This window comes from Salvelinus alpinus, chromosome 7 (assembly GCF_045679555.1).
Source record: "Salvelinus alpinus chromosome 7, SLU_Salpinus.1, whole genome shotgun sequence".
NCBI classification, from domain to species: Eukaryota; Metazoa; Chordata; class Actinopteri; order Salmoniformes; family Salmonidae; genus Salvelinus; species Salvelinus alpinus.
In genome coordinates, this window is record NC_092092.1 from 61,328,809 (window position 1) to 61,351,845 (window position 23,037).

General features: G+C 42.7%; 2 protein-coding genes across 4 annotated transcripts; one reads left to right on the top strand and one right to left on the bottom strand.

Moving 5' to 3' along the window:
* The first annotated feature begins 550 nt into the window (after window positions 1-550).
* Window positions 551-5,367, top strand: LOC139581415 (fructose-bisphosphate aldolase B-like). Its single transcript, XM_071411160.1, has 9 exons — window positions 551-749; window positions 1,521-1,633; window positions 1,803-2,008; window positions 2,345-2,399; window positions 3,714-3,874; window positions 4,092-4,175; window positions 4,383-4,557; window positions 4,686-4,885; window positions 5,073-5,367. Exons 2-9 carry the CDS (start codon window positions 1,522-1,524, stop codon window positions 5,166-5,168), a joined length of 1,089 nt encoding a protein of 362 aa, XP_071267261.1. The 5' UTR covers window positions 551-749; window position 1,521; the 3' UTR covers window positions 5,169-5,367.
* A 47-nt stretch (window positions 5,368-5,414) lies between these two features.
* On the bottom strand, window positions 5,415-8,281 carry LOC139581416 (L-asparaginase). Of its 3 annotated transcripts, none has more exons than XM_071411162.1 (8): window positions 8,119-8,281; window positions 7,715-7,790; window positions 7,188-7,327; window positions 6,998-7,093; window positions 6,759-6,919; window positions 6,529-6,612; window positions 5,881-6,043; window positions 5,415-5,713 (listed from the first exon to the last, which is right to left on the bottom strand). In XM_071411162.1, exons 3-8 carry the CDS (start codon window positions 7,323-7,325, stop codon window positions 5,624-5,626), a joined length of 732 nt encoding a protein of 243 aa, XP_071267263.1. In that variant the 5' UTR covers window positions 7,326-7,327; window positions 7,715-7,790; window positions 8,119-8,281; the 3' UTR covers window positions 5,415-5,623. The 3 variants fall into 3 exon arrangements, with proteins under 3 accessions (XP_071267263.1, XP_071267262.1, XP_071267264.1); XM_071411161.1 differs by having other exon boundaries at window positions 7,715-7,993; XM_071411163.1 differs by lacking the exon at window positions 7,715-7,790.
* Between the last annotated feature and the right edge of the window lie 14,756 nt (window positions 8,282-23,037).

Genomic DNA, 23,037 nt, shown 5'->3' on the forward strand with positions numbered 1-23,037 from the left:
ATTTGACACCGATCTATTGTAGATGATAACCCCATTCACAAACCGACATATCCAGACACATCCAGACATATTACTGAGAGATGTACAGACAGACATACCAACAGACTACAGACACACATACACAACAGCAGGAAAGACACAAGACTGTATGAAAACCTGAAAAGAAACATTATATAGCCAATAAAATATAGCCAAGCTATCATTGCTCATTGTGTATTTATTCCTTGTGTGATTTTTTTCTTCTTCTATTATATATGTATTTATTATTGTATTCTGCATTGTTGGGAAGGGCCTATAAGTAAGCTTTTCACTTAGTCTACACCTGATATTTATGAAGCATGTGACAATTAAAATTAGATTTGATAATAAGGAATACCTGCATTTCTCTGCAGGCAAACACACACACACATCATCATCATGCACTCAACGCATGCTGCTATGTATAACAAAGGATTTGCAGAGCGATGCTCCTTTAACTCGAAGTAATACTTTCAAGTTCTGATACAACTCAAAGTCCACAAAAGAAGCATTATACACAAAAACGCCCCCGCCCGCCTGTCTCGACCAATAGCATTTCCAGTGGGGATGCACGCCCGTGCCACATCACTCAGCGTTCGTCACCCGTCTGATAAATAGCACTTTGTTTCGAAAAATCGTTATTCTTCTCAATTATTCCGAATTACTGGGAGGCAGGAGAGGCAATTTGTCTATTCGTTTTCTGCAATTGGTGTTAACGTTGTCATATTTAAGTAAGTTTTACTTTCAGCTTCATACTTGCATCATTTTCACGATTAGCTTATCTATGAAAAGGCTCATAAATGGCAAAATGCGTTTCTGTTTCTGGGCTACAACGCTTAAAACAGAGGCTCTTAAATGTTGCAATGGAATTAAGGTTACTTCTAAAAAAAAACGATGTTGCAAGAATATCTTGGATGTTTGCAATGTTTGAGGCTCCATGCGGTATGCGGATCTCTGCAACCTATGCTCTTCACTTCTAGTCAAATTTTTATGCGTTGTAAGCAAAATATTTTATGGCAAATGTACACGTTTTTGCAGATTTTTTTTTTTTCAAGGTTGGTATGTTAACTTGTTTAATCGAAAACAGTTTCTGTAACTCGAGAGCGCATGCATGGCGTTCATGTGGCGTGAAATGCGCCACACAATTGTGTACCTTCTAAAAAATATTTACTTTGAGTCCTCCTGAATCTGATCAAATTTGATGGCTTTTTGCCATCTTTATGGTGTGAATGATTTGACTGACTTCTATAGTGAACTGTGAACCTATTTGTCCTAGGTAGGGGGGAAGGTAACTTATTAGCATTCAGACTAAAGTTCAAACTGCAGACAAGCCAAATATTGACAGAGTTGGGGAGGGTGAAGGGTCCTGGTGGTAGATGTACAGTTAGTGTCTGAGAATATGCAACACGTTAACAACCACCAGAACTAACTAGCGTACATAACTGGATTTAGGTTAATGGACTGAATTTATTGAATTCTGTTCTCTTTAATCTTCTCCACAGGATGACTACCCAGTTCCCATCCCTTTCTCCAGAGCAGAAGAAGGAGCTCTCTGACATTGCCCAGAGGATTGTGGCTCCAGGGAAGGGCATCCTAGCAGCAGACGAGTCCACAGGTGAGGAGGCAAAGCTGGGCATGGATAAGTGGGGGGAGTTGGCGAGGTGGGAAACTGCTGTTGTATTTTCTCAGCAAGTAACAGTGTTGGCCATCTGAAGGGAGTGTTAGAGAAAGAAGTTATAGGTATCTGTCATTCTTACATTCTTCCCCATAATTTCTCTGACTAGGCACAATGGGTAAGCGCCTGCAAAAGATAAACGTGGAGAACAATGAGGAGAACCGTCGGACTTTCCGTGACCTCCTGTTCTCTGCAGTTGACCCCAGCTGCATTGGCGGAATCATCTTCTTCCACGAGACGCTGTACCAGATGTCGGACAAGGGCGTCCTCTTCCCCCAGGTCATCAAGGACAAGGGCATTGTGGTCGGCATTAAGGTGAGAAGACCAGCAACGTCCGGTCCCTTTTTGAATGCCATCCTTGATCTGGGACAGTTTGGTTGGTGAAAACAGGACAGGGAGGAAGTATGTATTTTCAAGAGTACTCAGACAGGACCTGAGGCTATGCTGCAGTTGTAATGAATGACTCTCTTCCCATAGTCTACTGATAACCCTGGTTGAGTGAAGACAATTATGAACACAAGCCCATCCAACAAGTAATTACTGGAGTATCTGCTATACTGGCTTCACTTACAAAGATTGGATGTCATATAATGACACTAAGGATTGCACACTACTGGGAAAGGGGTTATAGTTTGAACATTTGTTTTCTAGGTGGACAAAGGCACAGCTGGTCTGAACGGAACAGATGGAGAGACTACCACACAGGGTAAGATTACACTCTTAATTTCTGTTGCAACTCTAAGTAACAAAGCCCTGTGTCAAATCTGAAACACTTTGAAACCAGTTTCTGAAAACTCCCAAGACCACATTTAATCAGTTTGACATGATGGATTGCAAACCGTCAACAGTAAAATGCATTGCATGACTATGAAAGGAAAGACGGAACAAAAATATAAATGGACCATGTAAAGTGTTGGTCCCATGATTCATGAGCTGAAATGAAAGATTCAGAAATGTTCTGTACACACACAGCTTGTTTCTCAAATTTAGTTTACTTCACTGTTAGTGAGCATTTCTCCTTTGCCAAGATAATCCATCCACCTGACAGGTGTGGCATATCAAGAAGCTGATTAAAAGGCATGCTCATTACACAGGTGCACCTTGTTAAATTAAAAGGCCACTCTAAAATGTGCAGTTTTCACAACACAATGCCACAGATGCCTCAAGTTAAGGGAGTGTGCAATTGGCATGCTGACTCCAGGAATGTCCACCAGAGCTGTTGCCAGAAAGTTGAATGATAATTTCTCTACCATAAAGGTACATCCAACATCATTTTAGAGAATTTGGCATTAAGTCCAACCGGCCTCAACTGCAACCCATGTGTGTGGGCGAGCGGTTTGCTGATGTCAACGTTATGAACAGTGTACCCAATAGTGGGGGTATGGGCAGGCATAAGCTACGGACAACGAACACAATTCAATTATATTGATAGCAAAATGAATGCACAGCGATACCGGGATGAGATCCTGAGGCCCATTGTGACATTTTATCTGCCGCCATCACCTCATGTTTCAGCATGGTAATGCTCAGCCCCATGTCGCAAGGATCTGTACATCATTTCTGGAAGCTGAAAATGTCCCAGTTCTTCCATGGCCTGCATACTCAGACATGTCACCCATTGAGCATGTTTGGGATGCTCTGGATCGGCATATAAGACGTGTATTCCAGTTCCCGCCAATATCCAGCAACTTCGCACAGCCATTGAAGAGGTGTGACATTTCACAGGCCAAAATCAACAGCCTGTTCAACTCTGCGACGGAATGTGTCCCGCTGCATGAGGCAAATCGTTGTCACACCAGATACTGACTGGTTTTCTGATCCACGCCCCAGATTCTTTTTTTTATGGCATCTGTGATCAACAGATGCATGTCTTTATTCCCAAACAGGTGAAATCCATAGATTAGGGCCTAATGAATTTTTCAATTGACTGATTTCCTTATGAACTGTAAATCTTGGAAATTGTTGCATATTGCGTTTTTTATATTTTTTGTTCAGTATAATATTATCCTTCTCTCATCAGGTCTTGATGGACTCTCGGAGCGTTGTGCTCAGTACAAGAAGGACGGTTGCGACTTCGCCAAATGGAGGTGTGTGCTCAAGATCTCCGACGCCTGCCCCTCGGCCCTCGCCATCGCAGAGAATGCCAATGTCCTCGCCAGATACGCCAGTATCTGCCAACAGGTGTGTGCATGCCATGAGAACTTCTCCCTTCTAAAACTATAGGCCCTGTACCCTAGGATAGGATGAACTTTAATGTCCCAGAGGGAAACTGTCAGATGTACAGTACTACTGCTCTACCTGACTTCACAAAAACTAACAAATGACCAGAAATTCCTTAATGGTAAGGTTTGTCTCCATAAGTGTCTACACGTGATGTTAATTCTCTTTCTCTCGTCAGAACGGCCTGGTGCCCATCGTGGAGCCAGAGATTTTGCCTGACGGAGACCATGACCTGCTGCGCACTCAGTATGTCACTGAGAAGGTGAGCTCATAACCTTGTTGTACTCTCAAATCTGTGTTGGCCTTCAGTTAACACCAACTGTTATTTGAATCACATTTCTCAGTTGTCATTTTCTCTCCCTTCCACTTGTTTTAACAGCACGAAATTACAAACTTACCACCCCAAATCTTAGTCACGCTCCAATTGACATGGCTGAACTAAACGCCTCTAAACCATCCTTCTCACCAGGTCCTGGCAGCCACGTACAAGGCTCTGAACGACCACCACGTCTACCTGGAGGGCACCCTGTTGAAGCCTAACATGGTCACTGCTGGACACTCCTGCCCCAAGAAGTTCACCCCCCAGGAGGTTGGCATGGCCACCGTCACTGCCCTGAGGCGCACCGTTCCTGCCGCCGTGCCCGGTGAGCCCGGGTTAGGTGGATTTGAAGGAGTAAAACTTGTATATTTAGTTAGGATCAGGTGACGCTAAAATGAACTCGCCGCTAAAATGAACTCGCCACCAAATTGCTTAAACCCACCCCTCTCTCAGGCATCACCTTCCTGTCTGGAGGTCAGAGCGAAGAGGAGGCCACCCAAAACCTCAACGCCATGAACCAGACGTCCCTCCACCGGCCTTGGAAGCTCTCCTTCTCCTACGGCCGTGCGCTCCAGGCCTCCGCCCTCGCCGCCTGGAAAGGCAAGGCCGCTAACAAGCAGTCAGCGCAGGATGCTTTCACCTCCAGAGCCAAGGTAAGATGGTGGGGTTATTCTAGGGTAGAGTGGACAACTTACTTACAGGTGCTGGCTACAGGGATATCATTGAGAAGCTATTGTATGGTGGCCTCTTTACTTAAAATGAATTAGTTTCAAATTGTCTCCTTTCTCTCAAAGCTTCATTCTGGAACCACTTTCACTAAATCACAAATTTCAATTTCAGAGCAACGGTTTGGCCTCCAAGGGAAAGTACACAGCGGTCAGCAGCGATGACCAGGCTTCCATGCAGTCCCTGCACACAGCCAACTATGTCTACTAACTAGAGAACACGGCAGACGCAAGGAGCACAACACAACCTTGAGAAATTTGTCACCTGCACACAAAGCAGTTAATTATTCAGCTGGGTTGTCTTGTTTTACTGGTCCCTCCCTTCCCTTTCCATGATGACATTCCCTAATGACAGATCCAGTTGTACAAGTTATTCTCTGGAGAAAATTAAATAAATGGTGTATAACAAAGCCTTTGTAAAAGTGTCATGCTGTTGGGTACAAAACACTTAAGGGGATTGTTAGTATAATCCTTTATCAATAGGCAAAGCATTGTACGATAACACCTTTTGCCGAAAGTATGACCTAAACAATGTACACTGAATGAACTCTGTCTAGGGTTATTGGCTGGATTAAAAAGGATGACTTTCCTGAGGGGGGTGTTCACTGGAAGTGGTCAGATCATCCTGTTGGCCAGGTGCAGCAGGTAGGCCTGTTTGGGGAACTGCTAAGTGAAGGAGTGGAACAGCTTCAGGATGCTGGGCAGGTTGTTGTGCTGGGCCTCATCCACCGCAGTCCAACCCCAGATGTCACGTTCCTGAAGTGTGCAAATAGGGTTTCGGGGGAGTTAAACTAAGGATTGCGAACATTGGTCTTAACAATTTGAGTGCTAACTGGAGGTCATTATGCTGCCCCAGGACTGCAGCTATCATGTCACTGGTAATAAACAGCCACACCGTGTCATATTTACAGATTAGGCAGTACCAGAGGAGTGGCTCCGTACTCCAGCAGCCTGGACACCATGGTCCTCTCCCTCAGCCTGACTGCAATGTGCAGTGCTGTACGGCCGTTATAGTCACTCTGGTCCAGGTTCACGCCAGACAGGTACCAGGCTTGCAACAGCTGGTAGTCCTTGTTCTGGACAACCCTGGTCAAAACACAAAATGTACCCACAATCTACAATTGAAAACAACCCACAATCTACAATTGAAAATAAACTAGATAGTGTGAACATTTCCAATCAATCTTCAAGCTGCAATATGTAACTACCTGACAATTAAGAAACTAATTATAGATCTCATTGTCAGCAAGTCTAAGATCTGTTCTGTGCAATTTCTATACTTTTGTTTTTGCATCTTTTACTTTTTTGTACAACAGCTGGAAATACAATATTTTTGCACATGGAAAATATATTTACAGGCAGTTTAGATGGTACGATTCTCTACGCTGTACTTGCTTTGTCAAACTGAAATTAGGTGAAAAAAAATTTGCTACCAGGAATTGACAGAGTGATTTCTGCATAGTGCATCTTTAAGGATTAGCACAACACACTCGTTTGCTTATAGACACTGACAGATAAGCAAGATGTATATGCTGTGACCAAACGTCTAGCTAGGTAAGATGTAGACTCACTTGATCAGCTCCAGCCCGATCCTCACAAGCTCCAAAGACAGAGGGGCTCCCTTCAGACGCAGGATGCGAATGATGTCAAAGTGCCTGGAAGGAAACATTTATGGATTCCTTTCAGTCATTCCAGGAACATCTCTTTCAAATGATTTCAGACAGACACCATTGTACGCTTATTTGTCAGTCAGCTGGTATTCATATCACAAAAATAAATCCTCTAATTATTCACACTGCACCTGTTCTTGATGGCCAGGTGAAGCGGTGTGTATCCAAAGCGGTCTTTGAGCTGGGTGCTGGCTCCTTTACCCATCAGGTACTTGACCATATCCAGCCTGCCCTTCTCACAGGCCTTGTGGAGGGGGGTGGTGCCGTCGTAGTCCCCACAGTTCACATCCATCTGCGAGAAGAAGGGGGGAGAGCGTGAGGAGTTTCTCAGACAATGTGTAAGGTGTCTGTGTGGCGAAGAAATCCTCACCCTCTCCAGGATCTCCTGCAGGGAGAGAAAGTCATTGTTCTCCACACATCCACAGGCGAAAGAGGGCAGCAGCTCCCCGATCATCACTTTGACCTCCTGAGAAATAGATGGTGGGTGAACATCAGTCATGTTATTGGTCAAAGGTCAGAATAACTTAATGAACCATATGAATTTCTACTTGGTAACACACTTCTTGGCTCTTGTTCTTCAGCCACTTCAGCTTCAGCACTTGGCCTACCCAGTGCAGAAACCTTCTGTCTCTGGTAGCAGTGCCCAGAATTATGATGGGTTTGGTGACAATATCCGGTCCGTCCTGTGTGCTGTCCATCTCTGCAAGGATGATTTAGAAGATGACTTTATGGGGTGGTAGGCAATAAAATAGGCTACACCCAATGATAAAATGAACCCAGTAATCAATATTTTGGTTTAAGTAAAGTCAGCTAGCCATCTAATAAAATAATATATATAACGTTACAGTAGGAAGAGAGGAATATGTTAAGAGGTAGCTTGGCCTACTAAAACCTTTGTTTAGCTAGATAGCTAAATTAATATTAGCGTTAGACAACTTTTTAGTGTTGACTCTCGAACTAATTCCCCAACATTGTAGTAAAGTAGCTAGCTAATTGACAATGTATTTACGCATAGTAAGAGCTCAAATACCCATTACCGACTCGAATTGGACATAACAAAATTCTTGCACTTGCTTGCGTGACTCACCTGCGGCCTGCTGAGTGCTGCTCTCGATACTTGATGTTATGGTGGTCAACCTGACCGTTGACCACTTGTGTCGTCACTAGTTACCACAGTAACAAAATCATAATTATGGCTAAATCCCGCCTATTTCTACAATTTATCTTCTAAAATCAGATTTTTTACCCTAATCTTAAATTAAGAACAACATATTAGATTACATGAATTTTTACGACTTTGTGGCTGTGCTAACTAGTGACAACCGTTGACTTGGTCGCAGGACCAACTGGCCTAGCTAGCTAGTACCTTGAGGAGAAAAAGAAAATCACTCCTCTAACGGTCAATGTTTGCTTATCAAAAGCAACGTGGCAGGTCAGAATAAGTAACGTGGCAGGTTAGGAGAATTAAAGTGGAAAGTTAGGAGAACTAACCTAGTGTGAGCGCTGCGTGTAACAAATCCGGTATCAGGATAAATAAAAAGCAAGGTCTGCTAACTTTCTTTAATTATGTTTCATTAACGCAAACAATAAATGGCAAATGCAATTTTCGTATATACGGGTTCGCTGTATCACCGCGCAGGGTAAAAACAGGGAACTGTGGAATGTACTCAAATAGCAGTTCTTATACTATGACAGCTTTAGTTCCAACTCGTCCGTTGGCCTATCATAGTAACTTTGCTCCGCCTTTGCTGGCACTCGGACTTGTCCAAGTCCCTTAGTGCTCTCCTCTGTCCACATCTGGTTGTTGGGTAGATTAGATCCGTTTTGTGTCTCCCCCGATTCTACACTCAAACAGTCCCTTATTTGGTATTGATCAGTGCTCTAACCTCCCTGGTTGGCCTAGAGATATGCACCCCTCCCCTCTCCAGATTGACCACAGCTTTTATGGCCTGTCACTCAATGTTGTCAGTCTTTACACACATACATCTGTATTGTTTGTGTGTGTGTAACAAAACAATATTCATCTTCATACAATATGGTAGCAGGCTATAGTGCATAAACATAAATCCTAACACTAGCAGCAGGTTAAGGTTAGGAAAAGGGTTAGGCTTAGCTAAAAAGCTACAAAGAAACAGCGAAACGGTCTTGAGTGGCAACCAATTAGCTGAAAGGGCTGCCATACATATAGTGATCCTCCCACTTATTTCACAATGCCCACTTTAACACACTCTACATTTGCAGTTACCAATGACTCACATTAACGGGCGTATCAACTCATGTGGGTGCATGGAAAGCAAACAGCTAAAAAACATGTTTTGGGGGGAGCAAATTAATAATGATGCTATATATAGCTACACATACAGTACTAGCCACATAAAGTTTAGCCTTCCATTAATTAGGCTGGGTCAGCAGCTACCATCATCAGATGCTACCATGGTTAGTATTAGCTAGCCAGGCTCTTTGCATCCCCTTCCATGAAAACTTTGTGTTTTGTTTTTTCCATTTCATATGCTATTTAGAGTGCTGCGCTCAGCACTCTAAATGGTGTAACCAGGTGTAACCACTACAATTGTGAGACACCCAGGTGTAACATCTACAACTGCAAGAGCCCTAGGTGTAACCATTGCAACTGCAACTGCGGGAGCCCCAGGTTAAACTGCGAGAGCCCCAGGTGTAACCACTGGAACTGTGAGAGCCCCAAGTATAACCACTACAACGGTGACAGCCCCAGGCTTAACCACTGCAACTGCCAGAGCCCCAGATGTAACCACTGGAACTGTGAGAGCCCCAAGTATAACCACTACAACGGTGACAGCCCCAGGCTTAACCACTGCACTGCCAGAGCCCCAGATGTAACCACTGGAACTGTGAGAGCCCCAAGTATAACCACTACAACGGTGACAGCCCCAGGTGTAACCACTGCAACAGAGAGGTCCAGGTTCAGGGCGTCCAGCTGTGAGACCTGCAGTCAAGCGGAAAATCAAATCTCTTAACTGCAGTTTGTGGCTTTACAAAAATAACCAGAGGAAACATCAACAAAGAGAGCATACATCTGCTGAGAAGGATATTACAGCTCACTCCAATCTCAAGAGTCAGTGCCTTGACCAGGACAATGTGTTGCTTGCAGTGGCAAGTCCTTCTGGGGTAATTGTGTTCCAAGCCATTAAAAGAACATGGGACTACACACAAAGTTGTGAAATGGATGCATGTGCTGCAGAATTTCCCATCTACACTCAAAAAATAATTGCACTTCAGATGCATCTAAATAGAACTGTAGAACTGATGTATTGGAATAGGTGGTGACCAACGAATGGTTTGGCCAGGGAGAAAAAGAGATTAGCCTCAAACTGCAAAAAGAAGCAGTCAACCATGGAACCACCCTTGCAGCTCACGTAGATCTTGATGGTGCGATACATTCTCACTGCCTTTCAATACTACAGTCAATTAGGAAGAGTTATAATGTTCAACTCAAATGGAAACACATGGCACTGCTCTTGCTTTCAGGGCAGAATCTCCTGCATCCACAAATATGTTGAGAAGTGGTATCTTTTCCAAACAAAGAGAGGCATGTTTCAAACAAAGAGCACAGAGAAAGTGGAACCACATCTGGGCTCTCAGAGTCTCCATATGATGAATCTCCAGACAATACCGCCGAGGACAATGATGCAAACACAATCATTGAGTACCTACCAAAAAAAACAATCACTGAGTATCCACCAAGAAACCAATCACTGAGTACACACCAATAAACTAATCACTGAGTATCCACCAAGAAACCAATCACTGAGTATACACCAAGAAACTAATCACTGAGAACCCACCAAGAAACTAATCACTGAGTACCCACCAAGAAACGAATCACTGAGTACCCACCTAGAAACAGAATCACTGAGTACCCACCAAGAAACCAAACACTGAAAAGTATGGTACACTACATTTATGACCATAAGAAATTGCCAGCTATGTTAGCAGAAGATGTCATACAATATCTCACTGAAAGATAACTCCCTAAAGAATTGCCTGGGTTATATTCCGCTTACTGAAACATTGTTGATTACCACCATAGCAAGGGATCTCACAGGTCCAAAATTATTGGCACCCTTGATAAAGATGAGCAAAAAAGACAGTAAAATAAATAATACGAATACTTAGCTACAGACAGGTCCTGTATATACACAAACTATGTGCCTGATATCTGTCATCATTGATGCATGGTCTTGGCTGTCTTGGTAATTCATCTCCTTTCCTTTGCTTGCATTGCAGAAATATCCACATTCTGAAAAAGATGTCCACAATGCAACCTGATGCATCATTATCAGGAATGGAGTGAGAGTTTACACAATTACAACAAACCATTATTACACAGCACTGACACAGACACTTACCCCACCAGACATGCCACCTGTGGTCTTTTCACAGACCCCAGGTCCAGAACAAATTCAAGGAAACGTATAGTATTATACACAGCCATGAGTGCATGGAACTCCCTTCCATCTTATATAGCGCAAGTGAACAGCAAACCTGGTTTCAAAAAACAAATGCAACACCTCAGGGCACAATGCCTCTCCCCCATGTGACCTACTTGTTGTGTGTATATACTGACATGTATGTGTAACTGATAGATACACTACATGTTCATCTTCGGGATCGGTGTCCCTTCCACGGGACGGTTGCGCTAACGTAGGCTAATGTGATTAGCATGAGGTTGTAAGTAACAAGAACATTTCCCAGGACATAGAAATATCTGATATTGGCAGAAATCTTAAATTCTTGTTAATCTAACTGCACTGTCCAATTTACAGTAACTATTACAGTGAAAGAATACCATACTATTGCTTGTTGAGAGTGCACAATTTTGAACAGGAAAAGTTATTAATAAACAAATTAGGCACATTTGGGCAGTCTTGATACAACATTTTGTACAGAAATGCAATGGTTCATTGTATCAGTCTAAAACTTTGCACATACACTGCTGTCATCTAGTGGCCAAAATCTAAATTGCACCTGGGCTGGAATAATACATTATGGCCTTTCTCTTGCAATTCAAAGATGATGGTACAAAAACAATACAAAAGAACAGTTGGTTTTTTCTTTGTATTATCTTTTACCAGATCTATTGTGTTGTATTCTTCTACATTCCTTTCACATTTCCACAAACTTCAAAGTGTTCGCTTTCAAATGGTACCAAGCATATGCATATTCTTGCTTCAGGGCCTGAGCTACAGGCAGTTATATTTGGGTATGTCATTTTAGGTGAAAATTGAAAAAAAGGGGCGGATCCTAAAGAGGATTTATTACGTTTTGAAATGTACACTGAATAAAAATATGAACGCAATTTTCAAAGATTTGACTGAGTTACAGTTTATATAAAGAAATCAGTCAATTGAAATGATCTATGGATTTCACGTGACTGGGAATACAGATATGCATCAGTTGGTCATAATATCTTTTTTTTTTTAAAGGTAGGGGAGTGAATCAGGAAACCAGTCAGTATCTGGTGTGACCACCATTTGCCACATGCGGCAGGACACATCTCCTTCGCATTGACTTGATCAGTCTGTTGATTGTGGTCTGTGGAATGTTGTCCAACTATGGCTGTGTGAAGTAGCTGGATATTGGTGGGAACTGGAACACGCTGTCGTACATGTCGATCCAGAGCATCGCAAACATACTCAATGGGTAACATGTCTGGTGAGTATGCAGGCCATGGAAGAACTGGGACATTTTCAGCTTCCAGGAATTGTGTGCAGATCCTTGCGACATGGGGCCATGCATTATCATGCTGAAACATGAGGTGATGGCGGAGGATGAATGGCACGGCAATGGACCTCATGATCTCATCACGGTATCTCTGTGCATTCAAATTGCCATCGATAAAATACAATCGTGTTCATTGTTCGTAGCTTATGCATGCCTATACCATAACCCCACCTTCACCATGGGGCAATCTGCACTCAAGGTTGACATCAGCAAACCGCTCGACCACACGACGCCATACACACTGACTGCCATCTGCCCGATACACTTGAAACCGGGATTCATCCGTGAAGAGCACACTTCTCCATCATGCCAGTGGCCATCGAAGGTGAGCATTTGCCCACTGAAGTCGGTTATGACGCCGAACTGCGGTCAGGTCAAGACCCTGGTGAGGACGACGAGTATGCAGATGAGCTTCCCTAAGACGGTTTCTGACAGTTTGTGCAGAAATTCTTTGGTTGTGCAAACCAACAGTTTCTTCAGCTGTCCAGGTTGCTGGTCTCAGACGATCCTGCAGGTGAAGAAGCCTGATGTTGTGCAAACCCACATTTTCATCAGCTGTCCGGGTGGCTGGTCTCAGATGATCCCGCAGGTGAAGAAGCCAGATGTTGAGGTCCTGGGCTGGCGAGGTGACACGTGGTCTGCGGTTGTGAGGCCGGTTGGACGTACTGCCAAATTCTCTAAAATGATGTTGGAGGCGGCTTTTGGTAAAGAAATGAACATTAAATTCTCTGGCAACAGCTCTGGTGGACATTCCTGCAGTCAGCATGCCAATTGCACGTTTCCCTCAAAACTTGAGGCATTGTATTGTGTGACAAAACGGCACATTTTAGAGTGGCCTTTTATTGTCCACAGCACAAGGTGCATCTGTGTAATGATCGTGTTGTTTAGTCAGCTTCTTGATATGCCACACCTGTCAGGTGGATTACCTTGGGAAAGGAGAAATGCTAACTAGCGGTGATGTACGCAAATGTGTGCACAACATTTGAGAGAAAGATTTTTGTGCTTATGGAATATTTCTGGGATCTTTTATTTCAGCTCATGGAACATGGGACCCACACTTTACATGTTACGGTTATATTTTTATAAAGTCTTTTGTCTGTAATGTATTTTTTTTCGTTATGTGTCGGACCCCAGTAGGACTATCTGTCACCATTGGCGTCAGCTAATGGGGATCCTAATAAATCAAATCAAACGATCAGACAATAATCAGTTGACATTATGGACCACCACAGGTGAATGGTCACCAACAGATTTGGGGTCCAAAAAAAATCCTCAGTTTGCCTGATGAGGTGGTGGTCATCACACCACTGCATAAACCTCTGTGTCTCTGACCTATACACAGTAGTGTCAGTGTCTATACATTAGACCAAGAATGGCAGTATTATCAGAAAACTGGACAATATAGTTATCAGGGTGACTACTTGTACATTTATTTGCAGTGTGAATAGGATGGGTGAACTCACGCAGCCTTTGGGGACACCTGTATTAATGACCTTGGGCTCAGACAGGATCTGGTTCAGTTGGATCTGCTGGGTCCTGTTGGTCAGAAATGAGTGACACCACCTGATGGTATAGGGGTTGACTGACCTCTGTCTGAACTTGCTGAGTAGGATGTGTGGCTGCAGGGTATTAAACTAAAATCCCCAAATAGAAGTGGGGCATAGGCCCTGGGGTTCTCCAGATGTTGCAGGATGAGATGCACTATGCTGAGGATTACTTCATCAGTGCCACGTTTTTATTTGTAAGCAAACTGATATGGGTCCAACAGTGTGTTTAGTCTGACTGAAGCTTACACACCATCATCTTTTCAAGACACTTAAAATGGAGGTCAGGAGCAACAGGTCTACAGTATGTTTTCTTTGGGAGAAGGCTTTTTGGGAAGAGGGGTGATGATTGCCTTCTTCCACAGAGATGGAACCGTGTGGGACTCTACAGTGCACGCACATGCACACACAAACGTGCACAATTTCTCCACAACAGTAGCCTGTAATTACAGCCATAAACAGTGATGCATTTTCAAAATGCAAGATAGAGAAATAAACAGCGTTTTACACCTGCATTTTGAGCTGAAAGTCATTCATGTTAACTGCCAATATTAACTAGAGACATGCCACTTCTCTGGAATCGAGAGCATGCAGGATCATACCGCCTTGAACCGCCTTCGTACTGGTCCCATGTGGCTCAGTTGGTAGAGTGTGGGTTGTGGGTTCGATTCTCACCGGGGGCCAGTACGATTGAAATTGTCGCTCTTGATAAATGACTAAAATGTAAATTCAGCAGAGGTTGCAGGATTAGATGGAAAGAAGTCTGTAGCAGTCTTTTTCTTCCTCGCAAATATCATCATAAATTCACCAGAATATGGTCCATCTTCATCCCGTATGTACTGAAGGCAGTGCGATCTCACAGACGTTTTTAGACATAGCCAGTAGGCAGCCAAACTAAGCCTATCTGAAATATGAAAATTATCAATGAATTCTCCAGGCAGCTTATTGTTCCAGCAAAGATGAGTCTATATAAGATTGATAAACTGAATTGTATATGGATAATATCATCGAAAGCCTACTCTGTTAGTGCTTTCTTGTCACTAATCTGGATATGTACAACTGCCATTGCGTGCCCATGTTGATGACTGGTCACTGGTCAACAGACAAGATGCACAACTTCTTGGTTCTGAAGCACACATGAGAGGTTTTTGAGATAAGAATTTGGTACCATACTGTAGGCCTAGGTTATTAACCAGATCTAATAGGCAAACGTATAAATATAAAAACAAATGGTATACAGTGCCTTGCAAAAGTATTCATCCCCCTTGGCGTTTTTCCTATTTTGTTGCATGACAACCTGTAATTTAAATTGATTTTAGTTGGATTTCATGTAATGGACATGCATAAAATAGTCCAAATTGAAGTGAAATGAAAAAAATAACTTGTTTAACGAACATGCACCTGTGGAACGGTCGTTAAGACACGAACAGCTTACAGAGTGTAGGCAATTAAGGTCACAGTTATGAAACCTTAGGACAGTAAAGAGGCCTTTCTACTGACTCTGAAAAACACCAAAAGAAAGATGCCCAGGGTCCCTGCTCATCTGCGTGACTGTGCCTTAGGCATGCTGCAAGGAGGCATGAGGACTGCAGATGTGGCCAGGGCAATAAATTGCAATGTCTGTACTGTGAGACACCCAAGACAGCGCTACAGGGAGACAGGACGGACAGCTGATCGTCTTCGCAGTGGCAGACCACTCGTAACAACACCTGCACAGGATCGGTAAATCCGAACATCACACCTGCGGGACAGGTACAGGATGGCAACAACAACTGCCCGAGTTACACCAGGAACGCACACTCGCTCCATCAGTGCTCAGACTGTCTGCAATAGGCTGAGATAGGCTGGACTGAGGGCTCGTAGGCCTGTTGTAAGGCAGGTCCTCACCAGACATCACCGGCAACAACGGCGCCTATGGGCACAAACCCACAGTCGCTGGACCAGACAGGACTGGCAAAAAGTGCTCTTCAATGATTAGTCGCGGTTTTGTCTCACCAGGGGTGATGGTCGGATTCGCGTTTCTCGTCAAAGGAATGAGCGTTACACCGAGGCCTGTACTCTGGAGCGGGATCGATTTGGAGGTGGAGGGTCCGTCATGGTCTGAGGCGGTTTGTCACAGCATCATTGGACTGAGCTTGTTGTCATTGCAGGCAATCTCAACACTGTGTGTTACAGTGAAGACATCCTCCTCCCGCATGTGGTACCCTTCCTGCAAGCTCAACCTGACATGACCCTCCAGCATGACAATGCCACCAGCCATACTGCTCGTTCTGTGCGTGATTTCCTGCACGACAGGAATGCCAGCGAAGAGCCCAGATCTCAATCCCATTGAGCACGTCTGGGACCTGTTGGATTGGAGGGTGAGGGCTAGGGCCATTCCCCCCAAAAATGTCCGGGAACTTGCTGATGCCTTGGTGGAAGAGTGGGGTAACATCTCACAGCAAGAACTGGCAAATCTGGTGCAGTCCATGAGGAGGAGATGCACTGCAGTACTTAATGCAGCTGCTGGCCACACCAGCTACTGACTGTTACTTTTGATTTTGACCTCCCCTTTGTTCAGGGACACAATATTGAATTTCTGTTAGTCACATGTCTTTCGAACTTGTTCAGTTTATGTTTCAGTTGTTGAATCTTGTTATGGTCATACAAATATTTACACATTAATTTTGCTGAAAATAAACGCAGTTGACGGTGAGAGGATGTTTCTTTTTTTGCTGAGTTTATGTATTCACCCCCTTTGCTATGAAGCCCCTAATTAATATCTTGTGCAATCAATTACCTTCAGAAGTCACATAATTAGTTAAATAAAGTCCACCTGTGTGCAATATAAGTGGCACGTGATCTGTAACAATCTCAGTATATATACACCTGTTCTGAAAGGCCCCAGAGTCTGTAACACCACTAAGCAAGGGACACCATCAAGCAAGCGCACCATGAAGACCAAGAAGCTCTCCAAACAGGTCAGGGACAAAGTTCTGGAGATGTACAGATCAGGGCTGTGTTCTAAAAAAATATCCAAAACCCTGAACATCACACGGAGCACCATTAACTCCATTATTAAAAAATGGAAAGAATATGGCACCACAACAAACCTGCCAAGAGAGGGCCGCCGACCAAAACTCACTGACCAGGCAAGGAGGGTATTAATCAGAGGCAACAAAGAGACCAAAGATAACCCTGAAGGAGCTGCAAAGATCCACAGTGGAGATTGGAGTATCTGTCCATAGCACCACTTTAAGCCGTACAATCCACAGAGCTGGGCTTTACGGAAGAGTGGCCAGAAAAAAAACATTGCTTAAAGAAGAAAATAAGCAAACACATTTGGTGTTTGACAAAAGGCATGTGGGAGACTCCCCAAACATATGGAAGAAGGTACTCTGGTCAGATGAGACTATAATTTAGCTTTTTGGCCATCAAGGAAAACGCTATGTCTGGCGAAAATCCAACACCTCTCATCATCCCGAGAACTCCATCCCCAGAGTGAAGCATGGTGGTGACAGTATCATGCTGTGGAGGATGTTTTTCATCGTCAGGGACTGGGAAACTGGTCAGAATTGAAGGAATGATGGATGGCGCTAAATACAGGTGAAATTTCAGTCTTCCAGAGATTTGAGACTGGGACGGAGGTTCACCTTCCAGCAGGACAATGACCCTAAGCATACTGCTAAAGCAACACTAGAGTGGTCTAAGGGGAAATATTTAAATGTCTTGGAATGGCCTAGTCAAAGCCCAGACCTCGATCCAACTGAGAATCTGTGGTATGACTTAAAGATTACTGTACACCAGCGGAACCCATCCAACTTGAAGGAGCTGGGGCAGTTTTACCTTGAAGAATGGGCAAAAATCCCAGTGGCTAGATGTGCCAATCTTATAGAGACATACCCCAAGAGACTTGCAGCTGTAATTGCTGCAAAAGGTGGCTCTACAAAGTATTGACTTGGGGGGGTGAATAGTTATGCACGCTAATGTTTTGCAGTTTTTTTGTCTTATTTCTTGTTTGTTATACAATAAAAAATATTTTGCATCTTCAAAGTGGTAGGCATGTTGTGTAAATCAAATGATACAAACCCCCCAAAAATCCATTTTAATTCCAGGTTGTCAGGCAACAAAATAGGAAAAATGCCAACGGGGGTGAATACTTTCGCAATCCACTGTACTTTAAAATATGCCGTTTTTCATTCAGCTTCACACTCGCAATCCCCCAAATCCTTCTTGGGGCATCACGTCCCCCGAGTTTGAGAATCACCGATCAAAGTATACCTCTTTACAATTGTTAATAATTTAGTTAATAACAATTCTGTCACGTTCCTGACCTGTTTTCCTTTGTTTTGTATTTGTTTTAGTTGGTCAGGGCGTGAGTTGGGTGGGTTGGTCTAGGTTTGATTTTCTATGTTGGGATTTTGTGTTCGGCCTGGTATGATTCTCAATCAGAGACAGCTGTCAATCGTTGTCCCTGATTGAGAATCATACTTAGGCAGCCTGGGTTTCACCTGTGTTTGGTGGGTGTTTGTTCCTGTGTCAGTGTTTGGGCCACACAGGACTGTTTCAGGTTAGTCACGTTTGTTGGTTGTTGTATTTTGTAGTGTTTGTTGTTTTCCCTTTAAATATGAATACTTACCAATCCGCATCTTGGTCCGATCCATGCTCCTCCTCGTCTGAGGAGGAGAACGACTACGACAGCTGTTACAAATTCTTTAAGAACTTTTAAGCCTTAGAAGTTTAGTACAACTGCCACACTGGTATATTGTATCATTTTTTTTTTTTAAACAGAACAAATCTGTCCCTATGGGCATGATGCCACTGATTACTGTACAGTATAATTGATATGTTATTATTATTGATAATTTCCATTGATCAGTTAAAGGACAATTTTTGGCTATAACTATACATCTCCACTAGGGGGAGGAGCATACACAAACACAAGCCACCAGAACACGTTTTGCTGGTAGGTGATTATACACAGGCCTGCTGAAGTGAAGATTATCAGGAGCAGGCGACCAGTATGTCTCCTCATTTTTAGGTTTCACTCAGACCTGACAAGATAATATCCTCTTTTACCCCATCTTAATTGTTTCAAAGACAGCCGGCTGAACGAGATTAGCTGGACAACAACCTACAAAACATACAGATAAAGATGAGGAGAGATATCGAAAAGCATAAGCACACACGCATCAAAGCTGGGACCGAGCGACTGCAAAACAGCTTCTATCTCAAGGCCAGCAGACTGTTAAATAGCCATTAATAGCCGGCTACCACCCGGTTACTCAACCCTGCACCTTAGAGGCTGCTGCCATATGTACATAGACATGGATACACTGGTCACTTTAATAATGGAACACTAGTCACTAATATACAAGCATTTCCCTACACCGCAATAACATCTGCTAAATATGTGTATGTGACCAATCAAATTTGATTTTAATTTGAATTGATTTTAAAGGGAAGAAGATTGACATGGAGCATTAGGATTGGTGAGAAAAAAATTGTCATACTTGAGTAAAAGTAAAGATACCTTAATATAAAATGACTCAAGTAAAAGTGAAAGTAACCCAGTAAAATACTACTTGAGAAAAAGTCTAAAAGTATCAGATTTGAAATGTACTTATGTACAGTAGTGGAAAAAGTACTCAATTGTCATACTGGAGTAAAAAGACAAAGTTAAAGTAAATGCTATACATCAAATTCCTTATATTTAACCTTTATTTAACTAGGCAAGACAGTTAAGAACAAATTCTTATTTACAATGACGGCCTACCCCGGCCAACGCGGGGCCAATTGTACGCTGCCCTCTGGGACTCCCAATCACGGCTGGGTGTGATACATCCTGTCTAACTTTTTTTTACAGCCAATGGCACAGCCAAACATTCAGATATAATTTACACAGGAAGCATTTATGTTTAGTGAGTGCACCAGATCAGAGGCAGTAGGGATTACCAGGAAAGTTATCTTCATAACTGTATGAATTTGACCTTTTCCTGAACTGCTAAGCATTCAAATTGTAACTAGTACTTTTGGGTATCGGGGAAAATATATGGAGTAAAAAGTACATCATTTTCATTAAGAATGTAGTGAAGTAAAAGTAGTCAAAAATATAAATAGTAAAGTACAGATACCACCTAAAACTACCTAAGTAGTACTTAAAAGTAGTTTTACTTAAGTACTTTACACCACTGGTGAGAGGGCTATTGCAACTGGTGCACAGACAGCTAAAACCAATGTGAGAATACCATTTTCTTGGAGGGTTGTAAACCTGAATAGATTGAGAGGATTCCTGCAATGAGAAACGGAGTTTATATATCACACATCTTGGCCATTGCACAACTAGTTAAATTAACCCAGCTGTATTTGTTACATTAATAGAAACATATTTATTCAAAGCACATGAGGATTCTCTTCTTACTAATTGAGTGCAGTGGTGACCCGTCATTCAGGACAGGTGGGGCAGAGCTAAAAAATAAATCATTGAGTTAATAAAGACACATACAAACATGGTCTCTTTTTTTCTTTCTTGAGTAAGGCAGCTCCAAAATGCATTTTTCAGCCTAGCTCAGTGCTTTCTGTGGTGGTGGAGCAACCAGCAGAAAATACGGAGTGTACGGGTTGGTAATGTTTTCTAGTTGCGCCGTGATTGGCTCAGTGTTCTGTCACTCACGGGGACACCACGTCACCGCCAAATCTAAGGGTAGAGCTCGAAAATTCAAGCACCTTGGGTGCTGCCATAGAGTTACATTATAAGTGCCCATCCAAGAAGGCTCAAGGTCATTGGCTACAGACAAAATTACATCAAATCAGGTTATATCTACAGTAGCTTTGATTGGACAGATCATGTCATCATCATACTTTCAAAATCTTAGCTAGCAGTCATCATCATGAACCAAGTCGACAATAAACTGGCAAATCCTTTTTAATCCTTGTCATATGAAGAGAAATAATGAAGATAAATTATAGATAAAACATATCGGTGCTCATTGGCCATTGGACATAAAAATTATGTAAGTTGGAAATCTCAAATTCAACAACGAGTGATTTGGACGGAATCTGTGGCTAACTGCAAGCATTGCAACGCAATCACTCGCCTGCTATTCAGTGGAGTGAGTGTGTGGTCCGAAGTCTGGGTTTAAGTGTCTCTTTTCCAAGCTTAAAATTAAAAAATTCAACATGGGCCATGCTGTCAAACCAGCATGATTTCTGCCGCTCTCAAAACAACTGTTAACTCAGAACTGGGAAATCTGACTTCAGTGAGTTAATTTCCCAAGTTCACAGCTGTCTTGAAAGCACAATATATCCAGAGAATGGCAGACTTCGATGACAAAGTTTGATGACAAAATTTGCCCCTTCCTAATCAAGTAAGTCCAAAAATGTATTGTATGCCCAGGGAGATATGTATACTGTAGCTAAGAAAGTAATACTAAGTGTATGTTGTGTAGTAAACTGTTAGCAGCCCATAAACCTCACCCTAATAATTAGGTATATTTTCTCATCTTAATTTCGCTTACTGTTCTGACTAGGTGATGCACATGTAGCCTATATCCTGTTTTAGAGAAATGTAATCATCGAATATTGTAAGAGCTTTCATTGTCTGCTTATATGCCCCCGTTATCACTTGGTGTACTGGGAGAACACTGTAACAACGGCCCATGTTCTGAATTATGTTGTTGTACATTTAAAAAAAGCTGAACAAATATTATATATTGTTATAAATATATATTGACTACGTCCGTCCTAGCTCGCTCATTAGTATCTTAATCGAAATTACGGATTGCCTCTTATCCGCTTGTCGTCCCCTTATGCCATAGTTTGTACATCTCAATTGTCAGTAGAAACCACATTTTTGAAGCAAGTCAGCCATATCAGCTATGTTTTTTTAAAGGCAGTAAATTAGGCTGAATTAATTGTTTCGTTGGCAGACAAGGCTCCGCTGATAGCCAGATGTAGCAGTGGTAAGGTGTTGGGACTGCTATTGTTGGGACTCTGCTGTTGGGACAGCTTTATGTAGGCCCTAACAGTTTGAGGGCACTGTTTGTCACCGTTATAGTGCAATTAATGTGTTTAGTGTTGTGTTGTGTAGTGGCTTTGCTGGCATGCATCCCCCAATATATATTTTTTTACATGCTAAAATCACCACTGGCTGTAATTTCTGCCAAAGGTGCTTCTACAAAGTATTGATTTAGGTGTGTGAATACTTATGTAAATTAGATATTTCTGTATTTAATTTTCAATAAATTTGCTAATATTTCCAAAAACATGTTTTCACTCATTATGGGGTATTCGATGTAGATGGGTGAGAAAGAAAAAAAAATCCCCCATTTTGAAGGCTGTAACCAGCTGCTTGACTTGGACTGAAATATGTGCCGGTGTTTCCCCCCTGCCAGAATTCTCAATTTTCGGCACAACACCAGTACTCAGCTCCAGTCCGGTGAGCTCCTGCCCAAGTGAAGCACTGGCTGTAACACGAAAAAAAATGAAATAAGTCAAGGGTATGATTACTTTCTGAAGGCACTGTACATTTGTGAACAGCCATCCACAACAACCACAATTCATGAGGTGCAAATAAATGAGAGAGCAGCTGTGGGATTCACATCAATGCACTATGTAGCCTCGATATTAATAATAAGTGATACCAGTATCGCCAAGTGTTTATTCAAGTTGGATAATCTTTGGATGCCGACAGCAGTCGCACTATTGGAAGTCATAGCGTGCACTGTTACCTACAAAAGCCTATTCCTGCTCTTTTCCCGCGACCCATCAAACGCATTTGGTGTTTCATCATAGTGGTCTCTGATTTGTGGTCAGACTCGCTCACGCAGAACAAATGTAAATTTGAATGTCATTGGGAAAACAGAAAGGTGTAAAATATTTTTTACGCAAACATGCTTTCGGAATTTAAAAGTAATCATCTACGTTTTCAAAAGTATCTGTAGTCCTTACAATATTTTAGCTGTTAACGTAACCAATTACAGTTAAAAAGTTGTCATCTGTTACTCCACACCCTTGCGTGTAGTGTACCAGTGCCCCCTGCCAGAAGGGGATGAGGATGTAGGAGAGGATGTAGGAAGAGTTGTAAGAACCCATGCTATTATGGATAGTAGGGTTTTTCGCCAGCTCA